This window comes from Punica granatum, chromosome 8, assembly GCF_007655135.1.
Source record: "Punica granatum isolate Tunisia-2019 chromosome 8, ASM765513v2, whole genome shotgun sequence".
Taxonomy (NCBI): domain Eukaryota; kingdom Viridiplantae; phylum Streptophyta; class Magnoliopsida; order Myrtales; family Lythraceae; genus Punica; species Punica granatum.
Window position 1 is genome coordinate 6330270 of NC_045134.1, and position 19145 is coordinate 6349414.

General features: G+C 39.3%; 2 protein-coding genes across 4 annotated transcripts; both read left to right on the top strand.

Moving 5' to 3' along the window:
• The first annotated feature begins 8746 nt into the window (after positions 1-8746).
• On the top strand, positions 8747-13084 carry LOC116188009 (conserved oligomeric Golgi complex subunit 8). Its single transcript, XM_031517103.1, has 12 exons — positions 8747-8979; positions 9071-9223; positions 9655-9803; positions 10379-10456; positions 10556-10649; positions 10797-10871; positions 11069-11365; positions 11562-11629; positions 11710-11764; positions 11902-12040; positions 12166-12350; positions 12448-13084. Exons 1-12 carry the CDS (start codon positions 8860-8862, stop codon positions 12742-12744), a joined length of 1710 nt encoding a protein of 569 aa, XP_031372963.1. The 5' UTR covers positions 8747-8859; the 3' UTR covers positions 12745-13084.
• Positions 13085-13265: 181 nt separating this feature from the next.
• Positions 13266-17633, top strand: LOC116188010 (uncharacterized methyltransferase C3H7.11). Of its 3 annotated transcripts, none has more exons than XM_031517108.1 (11): positions 13266-13748; positions 14210-14260; positions 14348-14374; positions 14842-14946; positions 15430-15537; positions 15610-15681; positions 15779-15829; positions 15953-16015; positions 16102-16226; positions 16340-16624; positions 16764-17056. In XM_031517108.1, the coding sequence occupies exons 1-11, from the start codon at positions 13584-13586 to the stop codon at positions 16801-16803; spliced, it is 1092 nt and encodes a 363-aa protein (XP_031372968.1). In that variant the 5' UTR covers positions 13266-13583; the 3' UTR covers positions 16804-17056. The 3 variants fall into 3 exon arrangements, with proteins under 3 accessions (XP_031372968.1, XP_031372967.1, XP_031372966.1); XM_031517106.1 differs by having other exon boundaries at positions 13296-13748; positions 16340-16544; positions 16764-17633; XM_031517107.1 differs by lacking the exon at positions 14348-14374 and having other exon boundaries at positions 13293-13748; positions 16340-16544; positions 16764-17633.
• Positions 17634-19145: the final 1512 nt, after the last annotated feature.

Below are 19145 nucleotides of genomic sequence, written 5' to 3' on the forward strand. Positions count from 1 at the left end.
CTTCCCCTCCTCCACACAGTCTTTGGTGGAGAGCGTGGTGTATAAGACCTCCACTCCTCTTTAGTGGTTCGCCTATCCCTCTCAATCAGTCTGACAAGTAACGAATGACGGTGTTGTGGCTATGAGGCACCCTCGGACCAGTGGCCCTTCAGACCATTAGCGGTGACTTTCCTAGCTCGAATCTGTGTCGCCTTAGATTCTTGAGTCTGCTGGGATCGAGTCGAGCGGGTTTGAGACGTTGGTTTGGTTCGAGCTGACAGGTTTCTGGTTGGGTCTACTAACAGAGCTGGGCGATTTCCTTGTTCATCTATCGGTATATTTCTCCTCTCTTGTGGTGGCTTTTTGTCTACGATCTTCCCGCCACTTCTTTCAGCGACAAAATCCATGCCTATTGCGATTAAGATCACACTCCCAGATGGACTAATTATGCATCTCGCCAATCCAAATCAATCTTTTTGTGGCTTGCCTTTTTGTTGATTGATTTTGGACAAGTCTCAGCTCCCCTGGAGATGCTCACTGGTTTGAACCGATCGAGACAGTAACTGATTTGAACCGATCAAGTAAGTTTAGTTGCTACACTACTTTAATTCCTTTGGTTTGACTGTTTTGGTTTGACTATCTTGGGATTTGTCTGTTTAGGGTTAGGTTAATTAGTTTCTGTTTTGGAAATGTGATATGTGATGGAAGTCTGTGCTCATATGTTGAACCAAGGCATCCTCATTGGGGTTCATAGTGAATTGTTGCAAAAAAGTAGCCGAATGAGATTATTAGTTTCAAGAGACTTGTTACAATTGTAGTGTTCTGATTCGAAGTGATTTTCACATTTATTTCCCTTTGTAATTTGCTTGGCGGGTCAACCATTATATCCTGTTCTTGTAATTTATGCTTGGGTATTTTCCCTTACATCCGCTTTTGCAGTTGACCGCTGTATCATTTTAGATATCAATGAATGATCCTCATTACTATTTGAGCAAAAAAAAAATTGTAAGGCCACAATTGTTCAATGATAAACATTACATGCCACATTAAAATCCTTCTGGGTCGGTTGAGTTTCAAGTATGGACCTAGAATCTTCTATATGTAAAAGTGAGATCTTTGATGTGGGGAAAGATAAGTTAAAATTGGGAGACAAACTACTAATATGATTTGATTCAAATGATTTGACTCATCTTGCTCTTAAAGAAGAAAAAAAAGTGATACGATGTTTGTTCCCTTTAAATATGGTTTCAAGTTTGAATATTGTGAATAAAGAAAATTCACGTTAAATGAAGAAAATTCACGTTAAATGAGTTTTACTCTTTAATGGACCGACCTGGCTTAATATCTTGATGCATGCGGGGGGGGGGGGGGGGGGGGGGAAGGCCAAACTAATTTGAGATATTGGATCAAAGCTTAACATAATACATGCAAAACCTCTATGGAAGATCGGAAATTTAGGGAAGTGTTACTGGTCGCCCTTATCCATCCTTGGTCGATAAAGAGACTATATTGCAAGTGTATGTGTTGTCACGCGCCATTGGCTGCGTTTGGAAAGCATCGTCCCTCCTAAGCAAGGTACGGCGTTGCCGTCCCGAGGATGAGCTCACAACGCACTTTTAGACAGCATGGGACGTACATGTGAGAGCCCATCGCATTCTCGTGTCACTATCTGACGCGCTGGAGATGTCGCGTGTTAAACAAATCCCATCTTTGTAATTCCTTCTAATGCCATTTTCCTCGGCCAGATCTCTCGTCTATGATTGTGTTGGAACAGTCCGTCATCAAATTTCAAGGATTGAACACATAAAGCAAAATATACATAGTTTTTGCAACCAAAAATATAAATATAAATATAAATATAGTTTTATGTAGAATTTCGGTGAATTACGCGGTTTAACCATTGATTTGCTCAGGTCAAGCGGACCGAATCCAAAGTATTGAAGCTTTTGATAATTAAAAGCGCTATTTCACTCGAATAGCATATCAAAATAATTAGTAGATTCACCATGACATGGATCTTCCTAATACCACTGCGTATGGCCAGCAACTTTGGCTCTCCATCTACATATATCGTCGAGACCACAAGAGCAGCATTGACGATGCGGGACACTGCAGACTAATTAGACCCATCATGTCGGTTATCACTGGGTCAGGCGTTTATCGTTCGGCACTATAGTTTAGGATTTGGATATTCCACCAAATTCACATGGATCATATCCCGAACTTGCATACTTAATAATAATAGCTAGGCAGATCAGATCCAAGTTCAGAATTTCATTTCAAACTCCTTTTTCTGTTCGACGTGGGATTAACGCTCCCGTGCTCGGCCTTGCTCCTGAACTCTAAACCTCCTAGTACGGTAAGTGATATTAAATCCGCAGGGCCGCGACAATAACTCCACCACCCACATATGTAGCAACTCCATGTGTAGGTATATATTAAGAAAATGTCGTGAACGTGTTTGGGAAATAGGATCTAACCGATAGATTATATATATATTACACAAAAGATTTGGTCAATCTCTGACCATATTTCGAGCCAACCATGAGTGCCCACGTTCACGTGGCCCAACCTTAATTTTCAGAATTAAATAATTTCCATAGACATGATGAATAGCTGTGTTTCTCTGCCATTTTACCATTTGCCTCATCAAAAGGACAGATATTGCCACTTGCCCCGAGGGCTCCTGATAAAAAAATTGAAACTAATTCCCTCTCATAAAAAGTCTTTGCCCGACAACTCTGGTAAATAAATAAAAGAATTTTAACCCTTAGCGACTTTGTTCGAACCGGATCAATTAGTAATTATTGAATTTCTGAATTTTAGAGATACACATCGAAAAACTAGTTGTGATAAACTGCCACATGAAGTGTCTAGTAGCTAGGGATCCGGTGAATCTTCTTGACATTACGGGTCCCATGGGCATGGTCACCGGTCTAGTAATTCTCTGTCGGTTGGATAAAATTAATTATGGTCGTAACAATAAAATTCTATAAACTCTAAAATATCTTAAGTCACTATTCCACATTCATCATTACTCGTGTGATTGCGTGCTGATGTAATAGTTACTTGCCCATTGTTTTATTACACTATCGCCACATTTTTCTGTTTTTTTTTTCAAGTGTTTCGATCAAATTATCTAGAACATATTGCTTATTGTTTTATCTACCAAAAAAATCTATCATAAAAAGGTTAAGTTTTACTTAAATCAAGATCATTATTTGCACATAACGCAGTTCCTTCGCTGCCTACATTAGGAAACCGATTAACATAAATTGGACCGCTAATTAACCTCAAAGTTCTATAAAAAGAAAAAAAGAAGGAAAAAATCCTCAGGGGAGCTTCTTCTTCTTCATCTTTTTTTTTCTTTTTTTTGGCGGGGGGTGGGGGACTTTAGCTGACATATGGTCGCAACTGAAAACGAAATGTGCTACGTGAATATGCGTCACTGAGACAGCATGTAACGTGGCAGTACGTGATTTGTTATTACTATGTCGTGCGGTACAAAACAAAACAAAAACCGCAGCGGCCTGCAATCTCTTTCGCTAAATTTAATGCCATACCTGGATTGGTCGGTTAAAAAACAGAAAAAACATAAACATAAAATTCCAGAACAAAAACAAAAAAGAAAAAAAGAAAAACAAAATAACAGCTCAAATTTTTTTTAAAAAATATATAAAAAAGATAATTAATTTAGTTCTCTTCCATGTGTGTATTTTTAAATGCAATGCTTATTTTTGGTAATATATACGAGCCCTCTTGCATGCATAGCACACGTGTGGAGCTGCTTTTCGCATCTAGTGCAAACTTGGGTTCTGATTGGAATGCTGGTTTTGGAGAAGAGACGAATTGGATTGAAAAAAAATAATTGGACAAATATTATCATACTTGTAATTTTAGGGAGTGAAGTTGCTCCAATATAGGAAATAAACCGCATGCAGTTTGGAGAAAGTAGGAAATTTTGTTGGGGAAGTTAGCGAGATCTGTGGGGAGGTTGGGGATTGTAGAACATTTTGTTTTAAAAATATATTAATAATCACTTTACCGAAAAAAATATTAATAACGGATTAATCTAGGCAATTTAGAAGCGGTCACAATATTGAGCTTAATTTGGCTTATATAATAATATTGAATTAGATGATATGAGTTTATCACATTGTTTTTTAAAACATGCAATAACAACATGATATACGCAACAAAATATTACATTTAGTACGTATGAAAGAAATGAAATGCAATGAGGATTTCATCATTCCATCTCATCTTCTTATTTGATATCACTTTTGTAAGAGCATTTCACTATAATGACATCTTTTTCATCAATTCAATGAAATTAATATTCTTTCAAACTAACTAAGTAATGCTAATTCAACTAATCTTTATAAAAGTAACATATTTTTTTTTATTTTTTTGGGTGAATTCATATTTTTACTTTTAATTTATTATATCTAACTATATATATACTAGCAAAAAAGAATCATATATATATATAGTATCCAATATTTTAAACTATGTACTTCTTTATATTTGTAAGTTCAATAAAAAAAATCGCCATTCTACTCCTAATATCATTATTTTTCATCATATAAAATCCTTTTTTTTCCGTTCTATTTTATTTCCCCATACCAAACATATTATAGTTCATGCCTTGTCTTTCTTCACTTGCTAAGGTGGGGGCAAAATCAAGAACGACAAGGTAAAAGATTTTAGATGTTATATAATTGGAGGTTAGTTGAATCTCGAGATTCACCCTAAATGAAAAAAGTTAAAGGTTCATGAATAAAAATTATATAAAATAACATGTGAAATAGATGATCAATGGAGAGATCATTACTTTGTTTATTATTCTTTAAACGACTTAATCGTTCAATCTAAAGACGGGTCCCCATCCGGAGGTCCATTCTGGCAATGAAATTCGCCCAGATGACCACCTCTGGATGGCTAGATATAGTCGATGTTTACGTATCAGCGTTGGCCACCCCTACCCAAACACCACATGTTTCACTTTCTCTTTGTAAATCAGCGAATTTTAACACAGTATTTTATCATGCTATATGGTAGTTGGAACGTCTTAATTAAGTTTTTCACATCAAACAAAACACCCCTCGTCGTTTCATACAATCTGCTCACGCAAAAACTGGGGTCATAATTCGTGAGGGTTATTCAATTTAACATGATTCCACATTTGATTTGGATTCAAGGGCAATGCGGAAATTATAATAGACCTTTTCTTATAATCTAACGAACTTTAGTTTTCAGTTGATAACCAAAATCAATTATTTGACTAGTTGAGTGAAGGCCCGAGGCACAAGAAACAGAGACTGCAACTCGAAAAATCACCTTCGAGGAAACGAAAGGGTTATTTGATTTCTTTAAGATAATACTATCATCATATTTTTTTCAATGGAATTCACAGAATTTTAAAAAAATGATAGAACATTTATATGTAGAACGTCAGGACTGGTCCCCGGAAGGACGAAATTTTTCCGAGTGCTAAGCGGTTTCTGTGGGCTGGGGGAGAAAGGAGACATATACATGCCTTTGCTGACATCTTTCATCACCCGAAAACTTCTAATTACAGGGCAGTTTACAATTTTCAGAAAAAAAAAGAGGCTAAAATTTACAGGGCATGCACATTTTGTTGCAGAGAAGAGTTTTTTTTTTTTTTGGTCTTTTCCAATTTGACATTTCATCTGCAAATTATATATCCTATCTTCTCAAGGAGAATGAATAATTAATTAGTTGTGATATTCGTTGTGTTTTGCGATTAGGTTTTTTAATTAATTTTTGTGTGTAATAATAAATAAAATTCCGAGACATGGTACGCACGAATATAAATGGAAAAAGTATGTGTGGAGTATATATTACACACTATAAATGGTGAGTAAAAGATCGAACCAATAGTACAAATAAATAATTATCTTAATTCCTACGAAAATGTGGATAACTTATATATGGAGGGTAATCAATTTGTAATATTTATAGGTGCATACCGAGTGAAAAATATCGCACGTGGAGTTAAACGTAGGAAAAAGCTAATAAAAAGATGGTTGCAAAATTAATTTCATATATCTTTTACCTTTAGGATACTTAGATTTTTAAGGTTAAAGTATCTTATATCTCAAGGAATTTTTGTAAATTATTGGAAAATCTTAATTTTTCAGAGTTTCATAATTATATTTTATCATATACAAATAACATGGTCGTATATATAAAATTAGTTTGAGTATAAAACAAATAAAATATAGTAATTTCAATTAACCGGAATTGAAAAATCAATCAATGTGGAGTTGAGAGTTTACTAATCTCGATTAGATAGCACATTCATGTCATGCACTTCAACTTTTATATATTTTAATTGATAATTGATTGGTTGACATGTTGAAATTTATCGTTTTAAGTTAATGATAATTTATGAATAATTTTTCTAGAAATTTTTTAATTTTCCAAAAGCCATCATCACATTAATTATAGTTACAGGATTGATTGATTAAATTCCTTCGTACTCAAATTTCTTTGAATAGAATTATCTACATATTATTATTATAATATATAATAAAAAAATTGAATCATATATTTTATATCATTGAGTAATATAATATGTCATATATCATATACGTACATATATATTTTGCCTCTACTTTAGCTCTTTGTAGTACACTTCAGTGGGAAGATCTCCCCAGAACCATCAAATGGAAGAAGACACTTGGAAGTCCACTTTCCAAAGGAAAGCACAATGAAGAACAATAAAAGTGAAAGATGGATTAAATTTGGAGAAAGGTATAAGGAAAAAAAGAAAAAAAAAAAAGGGACAAACCGAAGCTGAACTTTTGCAGAAGTCTTCAATTAATTTGTCATTGAAAGGGAAAAATCCATAAATAAGGGGACCTAATTGCAAATCAGCAAAAGCAACAATTGCTGAGTAATAACAACAAATTTCAAAGGCTCTGAAGACAGAAGGATTATACCAATCTTGTGGGATTCAAAAAGACAAGATGGGTATCTCTCTCAATTGAGTTGCATTTTAAAAGGGCAAAATGGCATAATAAAATGGCTTTGAGTTTGCAATTTGAGCTTCAAGTTCCTCCCTACTACTCAAATTAATGGGTCATCATCTCAACAACTTGAGTCCTCCAAGGAAGTTTTGCCAACTTCCGTGGCTTTCAAAGCTTGTATTGTTAGTCGTCGGATCGGTATCCATGCTTGCTATCACGGCACTGTCGGATGATCCGGTTGGGGAGCCCACATATAACATGTTGTGCATCAGCGACTGTCCGACCTGTCCGACAATCTGTTCTCCTCCTCCGCCTAATTCGCCAAATCCAACATATGGTGCACGCTCTCCACCGCCACCCTTGTCACCGTTACCATCACCACCGGTCCAATACTCGCCAACTCCATATTTCTACTTTTTAAACCCGCCACCTTCGTCCCCACCGCCGCTGAAGCGTTCACCTCCACCTCTGTCTCCACCTCCACCATCACCTCTGCCGTCACCTCCAATGCCGGAGGTGCCTTCAATATATCCATATTGGGGTGCTCATCCGCCTCCTCCGCCTCCTCCGCCACCGTATAAGCCCCACAACAGTCCTCAAGCTCCTCCGCATAATTACTCTAGCAACAACCCTTACTACTACTTCTACGCCTCTGATAATGCTTCCCCGGGTCATCGCTTTCTGTCTCCCCTCTTACACGTACTGCCATTTTTATGTTTTCTTCTGCAGAAAGTTATGTAAACACTTAGACTATTAGTAAAATCTTCTGCCGATGTGATGGCACGTCCGTCCCCGATTCACTCGTACTTGATTCGGGCCATGATGTGTTCTTCTCGAATTTATGGGACGAAAAAGAAGATCTTCATTGAAGAGGAGGTTCTTCAATTGATCAGCATGGGATCTGAAGGGCTTTACCAATTATGGGACAAATTTTTCACAATTATTTCTTGTCTGAGTGGTCTATTCCGTCGGTTGGAAAAATGTAGCATATTTCAGTTACATATAGTAGGCTTGTATATTTGTCGTCTCTATGTTGTAAAAACATATTATTTCTCAAGGAACATCACATATGGCTAATTTATTGGCTCACAAGATATAAAGCGGTCGATATATACTCTGTACGTGATTTCATAGTCTGAGTGTATTTGGTTCGTGCATAAAATTAGTATGTCTGGTAGGATCCTTTTAGTCTTATTGATCGCGGAAAAAATGCGCATCCTAGTTTTTCTATAATAAAAACAATTCTCATTACTTTCGAGTAAAAAAAGATAAAAGTATAAGTTGTGATTCGTATTCGACTAACTCGACGAGAATATAAAACATCAGCCGAGTGTGATGCGAGAAGTGGAAGCTCGGCTCACGTCCGCCCCATAAAACTTGGTATGTAGAATCGGGTTATGGGATTTATCTATAAGCAACTATTCGTACAGGTTATCACAGAAAGGAATTAGAATTTCCTCCCGATCATCCCCTTTTACATGTTATATCGGTCTCCCATCGGATACCGAGATCCCCACTAGAACAAGATGATCATCAGCTATATATCACTGACCCGGGTGAAATTTCTCGTGTCCCGTCATGATCGATAATTAACCTACGAAATGGCGAATGGCGAAAGCTCCGATGTGGTTGGGCCGAATGCTTCGGCCCATTTTAAGCCCGACCTCCCGGTCGGAACCCGAAAGTGCTCGGTCCGGGTCGATCTGGTTTAGGCTTCTCCGGGCTTTCCAGCCCGACCCGTTTCGCAGCGTCTCTTCAACATCACCACCGAGCTGAGCTATTGAGGACCGGTGCCAGATAAAATCGAGCTCTTCTCATGGCGGATCTGTAATTGAGCTCGTCAGCTGCTCGGAATATCTACCAGTTCCATCGGAGCATCGGCGAAATGGACGCAGAGAATGGAGAGGAGTCATCAACGGTGGCCGGCCTGCTTTCCCTCGGCTCGGCCTCGCAGCAGCCGTACGTCTCAGAGCTCCTCTCCTTCACTCTCGATCGTCTCCACAAGGTAGGAATGCGCGGAATTGCATTGGTGTGCGCTTTGATGCATTAAAGTGATTGATCGATTGGTTTGGAATTGCTGCTTTGGCCTGCTTCAGGAACCGGAGCTTCTGCGTGTGGATGCGGAGAGGATACAGAGGCAAATGCAGGAGGTGGCGGTGGGGAATTACCGAGCCTTCATTGCCGCTGCTGACGCCTTGCTCGCGATCCGGGAAGAAGTTTCCTCCATCGACAAGCATCTCGAGTCTCTTGTGAGTTTTGATCTGATCCAGCCCTTGACTGAGCAATACATGTGTATATACTCCTTTGTCAAGTATTCTGTGTCGAGAGTACCATAATTAGTGGTTTTAATGACCAAAGTTTGATGTTTGCAGTTTCTTTGGTTTTTGGTAGAGAATTACTCGATGTATTTTCAGTTTTTGCTTCGACCCGGCTTCCAAAGTGCGGCATTACGTGCTTTTACTTCATTTTGACTTCCGATTCGATGATTCATATTGTGCAAAGATTGATCTTATACGGAAGTTTAAGAAACAGATTGATGTAAAAAGTTGTTTTTCTCCTTCTCCTGGATATAATTTAATGGGTGCATTACGGTGTTCAGTACTTATGTGCAAAGAGTTAGTAGAGAACATGATAGTATATGAGGGTATTGTGGTGTGACAGTATTGGTATTCATTTTCAGATAAGTGAGATTCCGAACCTGACATCTGGTTGCTCAGAGTTCATTGAATCAGCGGAAGAGATAATGGAGAAGAGGAAAATGAACCAGACTTTGCTAGCCAATCACAGCACTCTGCTTGACTTGCTCGAAATCCCTCAGCTTATGGACACGTAGGTTCTTGCCAATTGCGGTCATTAAATGTATCTACTAAGCTTTGGTGGTTCACCTTGTACATGTAATTGTAGATTTTTCTGTGCATGTTTTGACATGAAAATTGAGTTCTCATAGCCTCGTGAAGTTCCTCTCTTACAGCTGTACTCAGTGTATATAAGAAGCTATCAGTTTTCAGAAGCGAGTTGTTTTTCCCTGTGATCAAGTCTTAGATTGGAATTCTTGAAGACTGACTCAGACTCATCACAGCATAATAATCTCTCCAATATCAAAACTACGACCTGAGAGATATTTAGTTCATATATGCAATTATGAAAGGCTTCTGAGACATTTTGTTGGCATTTAACAAAATTGCCTGGGCTTGCTGGAAGACATAAATATAAATATCTTTGACAGAATTAATTTGATTGGCTAGGTGTGCATTTGTCAACTAAATGTGTTATTTAAAGTGAATAACTGGAAAAATATATATTTTCTGCCTTTATGAGCCATAGGTGCAATTTGTTTCATTGAACATTTGGAAGTGCCTTCATTTGTAATGTTTATTACCTTCTCAATTTCCATGTTGCTGCAGATGTGTGAGAAATGGAAATTATGATGAAGCTCTTGATCTAGAAGCCTTTATTTGCAAACTTTCGACGATGCACCCCAAGTAAGTTTGATGGCAGTAACTTTGACACTACCTCTAGGATAAATTTGGAACTCAGCTTGTTAAAACTTCACTCACTGTTATTCTCTTTTCTCATGAAAGATTGCCTGTTATTCAAGCACTGGCTGCAGAAGTTAAGCAGACCACCCAATCTCTTCTTTCTCAACTCCTTCAGAAACTAAAATCGAATATTCAGGTACATTACTGCCCTTATGCTGCATCTTTGTTTTTTAATACTTCAAATATTTGATTATCTGATGGGAAAAAAGGGGAAAAAAAGAAATGAATGGAAAAGCAAATAAAAGTCTATAATGATTCTCATTAGCTTGTATCTGTTTCACAGTTACCAGAATGTCTTCGGATAATTGGATACTTACGACGAATAGGAGTATTCAGTGAGTATGAAATGCGGTTGCAGGTAAGATATGGATGCTTTTGCCATCCAATTTTGAAGCTTTAAATAAGTCTCTTCCCCCACCTCCACCTCCACCCCCACCCCAACCCACCCACCCACCACCGCATTTGTGATAGAGTTATCCGCATACTAGTTTGTGCAATCTTATTTTTGCAATTTAATTTGATTCTGTACCTCACAAGATCAATTTCACTCTCCAGTTTTTAAGATGTCGAGAGGCATGGCTCACTGGAATCCTTGAGGACCTGGACCAGAGAAATGCTTATGAGTATCTCAAAGGGATGATAAATTGTCACAGGATGCATCTTTTTGATGTTGTTAACCAATATCGAGCAATTTTTGCTGATGATACATCTGGAAGTGAGGAGAACTACGATGGTGGCCTTCTTTTTAGCTGGGCTATGCATCAGATTACCTCACATCTTAAAACTCTGAAAGTCATGCTTCCCAAAATAACTGAAGGAGGATCTCTGTCAAATATTCTGGATCAGTGCATGGTGAGAGGAGTTTAGAGATCTTTCTTCTATGTTATGCTTTAGATGACATGATGTTAGTGCTCTAACTGTAGTCCTGCTACTATTTTTTTTTCCTTCTAAATTATAACTTTTGCTGTAGTTTTTTTTCCCCTTGTCTTTGGAGACTCTTCCTGGATGATTCAGCTGATAATCAGCTCACCTAATTGTGTTGTTTCAGTACTGTGCTATGGGGCTTGGTTGGGTTGGGCTGGACTTCCGGGGCTTGCTTCCATCACTTTTTGAAGAGTAAAGTGCACCTTATCTCTTTCGGCTGGAAATTATCCTCTAATAATACTATGTACTAAAACTTACTTTGTCGCATGCAGGGCAGTTCTTAATTTGTTCTCAAAGAATATGAGCACAGCAGTCGAGAACTTTCAGGTAGTTTGGTTGGTGCTAAAATTTTCTTTTCACCGAAAGAAATTCTAATGACTTTCCTGATACGTTGTTGAATTCAAAACAACGTATATTGTGGTTTTGAAGCGCTTGCTCATGAACTCACTGTGTCTTTGATTCAGGTGGTCTTGGATTCTCATCGGTGGGTCCCGCTCCCAGCCGTTGGTTTCTCAGCCGGCAGTGTCAGCGAAGAAAGTCAGGAAGATATCAATCCCCCTTCTTATCTGATGGAACATCCTCCCCTTGCAGTGTTTGTTAATGGTGTGTTCTATAGCTTTTACCTCTTCTGAGAAGGGAAAGGAATCCTTGATTTGGCGATCACCACTTGGTCAGCATACACATGCTGTATTTTTAGAGATTAACCATTTCGTTTGGTGTTTTCATAGGTGTCTCTGCAGCAATGAACGAGCTACGACCCTGTGCTCCAATTAGCTTGAAACATATTCTTGCACAAGAGCTTATTAAGGGTTTACGGGCTGTTTCTGATTTGCTACTGAGATATAATTCAAATCATATGCTTAGAGAAAGTGAGTCGGGTCTCTTTCTATCTCTTTGCCGAGCATTCATTGAGGTATGGTCCTTGATTCTTAGTCCTGACTGACCCCTTGCCATTTGGTCAATTTTAACCTAAAGATCTAACTTGCTCTTGATGTTGTTTCATCTCTTAGGTTGCATATCCACATTGTGCCACTTGTTTTGGCCGCTGTTATCCCGGTGGAGCTGCCATCATTATGGATGCAAAAGGTCTGTGCCAAGGAGTAAGCCGCCTCCTTATGGTGTCTCCTGCCAGAGAAATACCCAGACCCCTAAATCATGCTGAAGAAAGAACCGTTCCCGAGAATGGTGAAACCCCAGTTTTAGAGAACGGGGATTCTCCTGGTGTCCCAGACGAGCCACTGGTCACCAACTCAGATGGAAATGAGAAACCAACTCCAGGGACCGACGAAAATCAGCAGGATGTATGAGTTTATAGGAACAGCAGACGAATCGGGCCCGCGTTAAAATTTTGGAGTTCTACATTCTTTCTATTGTTTCCGATACCCTAGGTTTTCCCTGTTGAGGTTTGTAAGTAACCCATCAAATGGCAAACTCTCGCCGAAATATCTCTTGTTATAAAGTCTGTAACATAAAGGAAGCACATATTGTGGACTTACATCGTAGCACAAAGAACCTTTTTTTGTTTTTTTGTTTTTTTTTTTTCTGTTTTCCTTGAAAATTGTATCTCACAAGAAAGGGAGACAGTGAACTCTGCCTTCGACTTGTATCTGTTACATATGCTGCAACGAGGTTTACTCTTTTCCAGTATGTGTTCATTAGTTTCTCTGTTTTCCGAGACATCCGATCATGTGATCTTATGTTATGCGTGGTAGCAGCGTGACAAGCATTACTCAGCAGAAGATAGACAAGAAACCGGTTTAAACAGATTTTCCATTCCCATTTAGAAAGATCTGCATTGTGACGAACAATCCGAGACAAAAACATTTTCGTCTGTTTTCTGACCGCAGACAAACAGATCTTCACCCGTTTTCTGACTTCCGAGAAAAGGGAAAACTAGAAAACTGGAAACCTGCCACTGCCGATATGGAAGCCGAAGCCCTTCAATCCAACGTGAAATGACCAAAAAGACCCTTCACTTCCCTGCCGCCGCAGCCGCTGATCACAAAGCAAAGCCCTAAAACCCTAAAGTTAAACCCTTGATTTACAGCAATTTGGGCTTCGGGTATCCATTGAATCTGCAATTCCTGAAGAATTGTCGTTCTTCATTCCCATATTTATCTCCATAGAGTTGCAGTGGGTGGGAAAAATGGCGTCTGATGCGCAAAGGCAGCACGAGCAGCAGCAAGAACCAAACCCTACGATGCAGATATACTCCACAACCAGTAACATGGTCTCACCATTCTGGAGGGAGAAGTATGAACGAGAAGCCAAGAAATATTGGGACATCTTCTTCAAGCGCCACCAAGACAAGGTTAGCTCTTCCCTCAGTTAGGGCGACGTCATTTTGTCAATGGAATTGTGAGTTATGAGTGTTGGTCTGGCAAGGAAGCAGACAATGGGGGGTTTAAGTTGCCAAGTTAGAATTTTTAGGTCCGTCGAGCATCGTGAATGATCATTCATAGCATTTACCCAATGTTTGGATAGGACGGAATCCGAGGGAAAGGAGTTAAGGATGAGACATGACCATAGAACATGATTTATGGGATAGTGTTTATGGGGGTGAAGGGTGCCTTTGTAGGTGATGAAAATGGAAGCTCCGCGGAGTCGTAAGTACCACTAAACTATTGGATTTATTCGATGGCGAATGCTTAATGAATTGAAGACTGAATGACAGTCTGAGGTCAAAAGGATTTAGATTTATGCTATAAGGTTCCTCCAAGTGCTGGAGCTGGCAATTCTGTTGATGTTAGTATGCTTTGGTTTTCCCGACAGTTTTTCAAGGACCGGCATTACCTGGACAAGGAGTGGGGCCGCTATTTCTCTGTGAGTCAAGAAATATCCTTTAGATGTAGTTTTTATTATGGTGTCTCTTAACTTGTATCTCCTATTGATTAATCGCTCAATTTTTAGGGATCTGGGAAAAGGGTCGTCCTGGAGGTAACTGTTCTGTAGATGCTACTAGTCTATAAACTTCTTCAATTTATTTAAATTCAATGGTGCTGTATGATGATATAAGCTTGAATAACTACTCTTATGAGTTCTCTTTTTCAAAGTACTAAGTACACGGACCCTTAAAAGATAATTTGCAATACTGTGCAAGTTTCCTCATGATTTTTCTACCTTTTCCTTCTTTCTCCAGCTCGCGTCCCCACCCAAACGGAATTAGCAACTAGATCCCCTTGATCTCATGTAGATTTTCTGGCATACATTTTTAACTTGTAGAATCTCGGCTGTCCCGGCCATGCTTGCGAAAATCACTATCAGTGGACTTGGCATTTGTTGACTAGAAATCTTCTTGATGATATCTTTTGAAACAGATTTTGAGCATGAATCAGGATGAGCTCTTCTGAATTGCAATTTTTGCCTAAGTAGTCCTTTTTCTGAACACCTCCCTGTATATGCAGGTTGGTTGTGGAGCTGGGAACACTATATTTCCATTGGTTGCTACTTATCCTGATATTTTTGTTCACGCGTGTGATTTCTCGCCCCGCGCAGTTAACTTGGTTAAGGTTTGACTTCTTTGCTTTAATTTCTCTCTTAAAAAGACTAGGATTTTCATCTATTTTCTGCTGATGTAAGCTGCATAGTTAAATTTTTTGGAATTTCCTATCATTGAACTCCGATGAAATTTCATCTGTTGGGTGTTGACTCAAGGCAGAAGAGCAATACTGTAGTTACTTTTATGAAATTTCATGCGCTAAGTTTTCCTCGTACGCTGGATATTTTTAGTGATTCAGCTGAGAAATAATGCAAAATGACATAGTGTTGAGGTCTTGTTTCCTGTCTCCTTAGAACTCAAGGACACAGGGCTACATGGGGGTATGAGCCTATAATCACGAGCCTTAGTTTTTCCTACTTTAAAAAAAAAAAAAGAAGTCTTGTTTTTCTAATTGTCAAATATTTGTCTTTTAAGAGCTTTTTGTATGTATTCATCCTACCGTTTGCAGTTTTCTTGTTGCTGGTCTACGATGAGATTTTCCCTTTCACTGCAGTTGCATAAAGACTTCACGGACTCCCGCATCAGTGCATTTGTTTGTGATTTAACCGCTGATGACCTCATCGAACATGTTCCTCCATCTTCAGTTGACATTGTGACAATGGTAAATAAGCAGAATTATAGGTTTATACAGATGCGAGTGATCTGGGTGTTAACTAGCTGACCTGTTAAGCAGATATTTGTCTTATCTGCAGTAAGCCCAGAGAAGATGCCTTTTGTATTGCAGAATATCAGGAAAGTTCTGAAGGTGAGTTTTCCACTTATACCTCTGTAAATGATTAACTTAATCAGTAAGCATGTCAAGATTGTCTAGAAGATGTTTAATATATGCTTTCACATTCCAGCCAAATGGTCATGTGCTGTTTCGTGATTATGCAACTGGTGATTTAGCCCAGGTTGGTCAGCATTACCTTGTTTCCCTTTAGCTCTTTGCCATTCTTGATAGGAGATCGAGGGAAAGTTTGCCCCGCCTTAACTGTTTGCAAATTATCTTTTCAGTTTCTCTGTTCTATTTGCAGGAAAGATTTTCTATTAAGGATCAAATGATCAGTGAAAATTTTTATGTTCGGGGCGATGGTACTGTAAGTGCTTACATTTGGTGCTCTCTTTTGTTCGTTAGATGCATCTCCGTGTCAGCCAACTGATGAGCAATATTTTGTGCTTGCAGCGTGCCTTCTACTTCTCTAACGATTTCTTAGCAGATTTGTTTAAAGACAATTGGTTTGATGTGGAAGAGCTTGGCTTATGTTGCAAGCAAGTTGAGAATCGGTCCAGGGAGTTGGTTATGAATCGGTATATATCTGAATGTCAAAACCTATCCACATTTTACTGATGTAAATTTTTGCAGGTTAAAGTATTTGTTAAAACAGTTGATCCGGTTTTTTGATCATTTAATGTGATTTCAGGCGATGGGTGCAAGCTGTATTTCGTTTATTGGACTTTGGACATCCTACTGGTACAGATGCTGGTAATGAAGTAGAACCCTGCATTCAAGAAAATAATGGACTTAACTCTGAGAATACTATGAGAGTTCCTGTAGATGATTCCGAGATTGACATGTCCGAGGGTATTGCATTCAGCATGTTTGGCGTCCCTCCTACAGATAATGAGGTCAACTTGTCGCCACTCACTTTGCTCCCGTTTTTTGCCAAGTATCTCATTTTTTGGCAACTGACATGTCAAATTATGCTGTAAGGTTCATTTTTGTACAGTTTAAACTGCATTGAGATATCAAAACAAGGGAATGTAGGTGAATCAAAGAGATAGTCCATACAATATGTAATTGTCTGTTAATTTGTAATGAATTGCTTTTTCATGTGTTCCTTACAGATTATTGATGTCAATCTCAAAGATGACAGTTTCAAGATAAGAGTTCTGTCCAAGGAGTACCAGCACACATGTAAATCAACTGGTTTGATGCTCTGGGAATCTGCTTATTTAATGGCCTCTATTCTGTCTCGAAACCTTAATATAGTCTCGGGAAAGCGGGTCTTGGAGCTTGGGTGCGGTTGTGGAGGCATATGCTCAATGGTGGCAGCGCGATCAGCTGACCTCGTCATTGCCTCAGATGGAGATCCTAAAGCACTTGACCTCTTGACTGACAATATCTCGTCCAACTTAAGACCACCTCTTGTTAACAAACTGAGCACAAAGAGGCTTGAGTGGGGAAATATGGAACATATTGAGGCCATCAAAGCTGAAAACCAGAAGGGCTTTGAAGTCATCATAGGCACTGATGTCACATACGTTCCCGAAGCAATTTTGCCACTCTTTGCAACGGCAAAGGAGTTGATCGCTACAAACTGTGTCCTTGGAGAAAATGAAGCCTCTGCATTGATTCTCTGCCATGTCTTTCGCCGAGTTGATGAGCCGTCTATTGTTTCAGCTGCATCCAGATATGGGTTTAGATTAGTCGATAGATGGCCTTCAGGAATTTCGGGCGATTCAAGCGAAAGCATCATCTGGTCTTGGTTTCCCAAGGACGGGAATGAGGTATGTAACTTTAGTACAGCTTTAAACATCATGTATTTTCAGGTGGAGTGATACAGTTTCTAGACATTGCTGAATTATTTATGCTAAGGATAGGCGGTTTTGATTAGATATACCAGGAGCGTACAAACATTTCGCAGAGAAAACTGTATTGTGTAAAACCAATTCTTTTAGCGGTTTGGACTTGTTTCACATGTTCCTACTTTTGTTCATCTGCACAAAAAATTATCGAATATGGTGGATCTTCAATAATAGGTGCATGATATGCAGCCCGCACTCAGTATGTAAGGACTGAGAGTGGGCGCAGTTCAGTTTTTATTTGGTTTCCAAAGCTAAAACTGAGTAGTGCCTGAGAGGACCAACACAGAAGAACTAGGTTTCCAGTTTCGATTTTGTTCCGTATACACACGTTCTCTTTTCTCCATTCCATTTTGTATGAATGCACCGCGTGCGCGCGCGCGCACAGGGAGAGGGAGAGAGAGAGAGAGAGAGGGAGGGAGGGAGGGAGGGAGGGAGGGAGAGAGAGGGTGTGACAGATAGAGAGTGAGCACAGAGAGCTTCAAGCATGTGTGTCCATGCAAGAAAGAACCATTTGTGCTCACTCTCTCCTGTCACATCCCATTGTTACCATCCGACTATAATGATAGAATTACATGGACGTGAAAAACACCAAACATGAGATGATATGTGAAGCCTCGAAATCAATTCCGGTGTTCCCTTTGCGTCGGAACACATGGGATCTGATCTGAATGTTTTCTGAGTGTGTGATGATGAGAAGTTGAAGGTCTGTTCCTCTTTATATATAGCTTGGAGAATGGAGAAGAAGAGCTCTTTGCATCAGATCCCAATAGAGGGAATAACTCTGTTAATTCTCCTTCCACTTATCTTCTCTCATTCCCTCCTAATATTTTAAAATGTTATCCTCTCATGAAGCAGAGGGTGAGAGGTCTCAGTCTTCTGTTCAGATGGAATGTTGTCTGTTTGGTTATGGAAACAGTTCTCAGTTCCTGTGCTCGTGGGAAAAACGACTTTGAGGATCGAATAACATTTCCCAGTTTTTCTGTATCCAAACTAATGCGTATGTTGTAATATACGACTTGACATTCCATGTTCACACTCTCTGGGGAAGTCATTTTTTACCCCCTCCTGTTTGATTTGGTTGCAAGCGAGGTGCAATATTAAGGAGCTAGCTACTTGGAATTCGACTCTGACTTTGCTTGACCAAGTCAGGCTCGGTTTCATGTAATGGGAGTCTTTAGCTCTGGCTTTATGACTTACAAGTTGAGTTGAGCTCAATTGTTGGCTGTATCGACTGAAATCGTGCACCACTGGCTAGCCAGCGTAGACTACCGAGTCGACGCACCTGAACTGTAGTTTAGTTGAAAAAGAGCAGGTGAGCCAGTTGATTCCACTGTGGGCTCGATTTGCAGCTACGGTTCGCCATTTTCTCAAAATATAGGGATCAGATTTTCGTTCCATCCAACCATCTATTTCCGTTAGATCACCAGGTTTGCTCGAGATCGACTAGTCATGCCATTCATATTGAACGTGCCTTGCCACATGAGAACGTGGATTCCTGTATATCACCAGGATTGAGTGATAGATTTTCCTTTTTGCGCTGTTTGGAGAGGGAATGTTCTTTGGCGGGGAACATTCAAAACCCACCCTCTGATAATAATTGGATTGAAAGTCGATGCCCAATAATTTCATCAGTTAATTCTC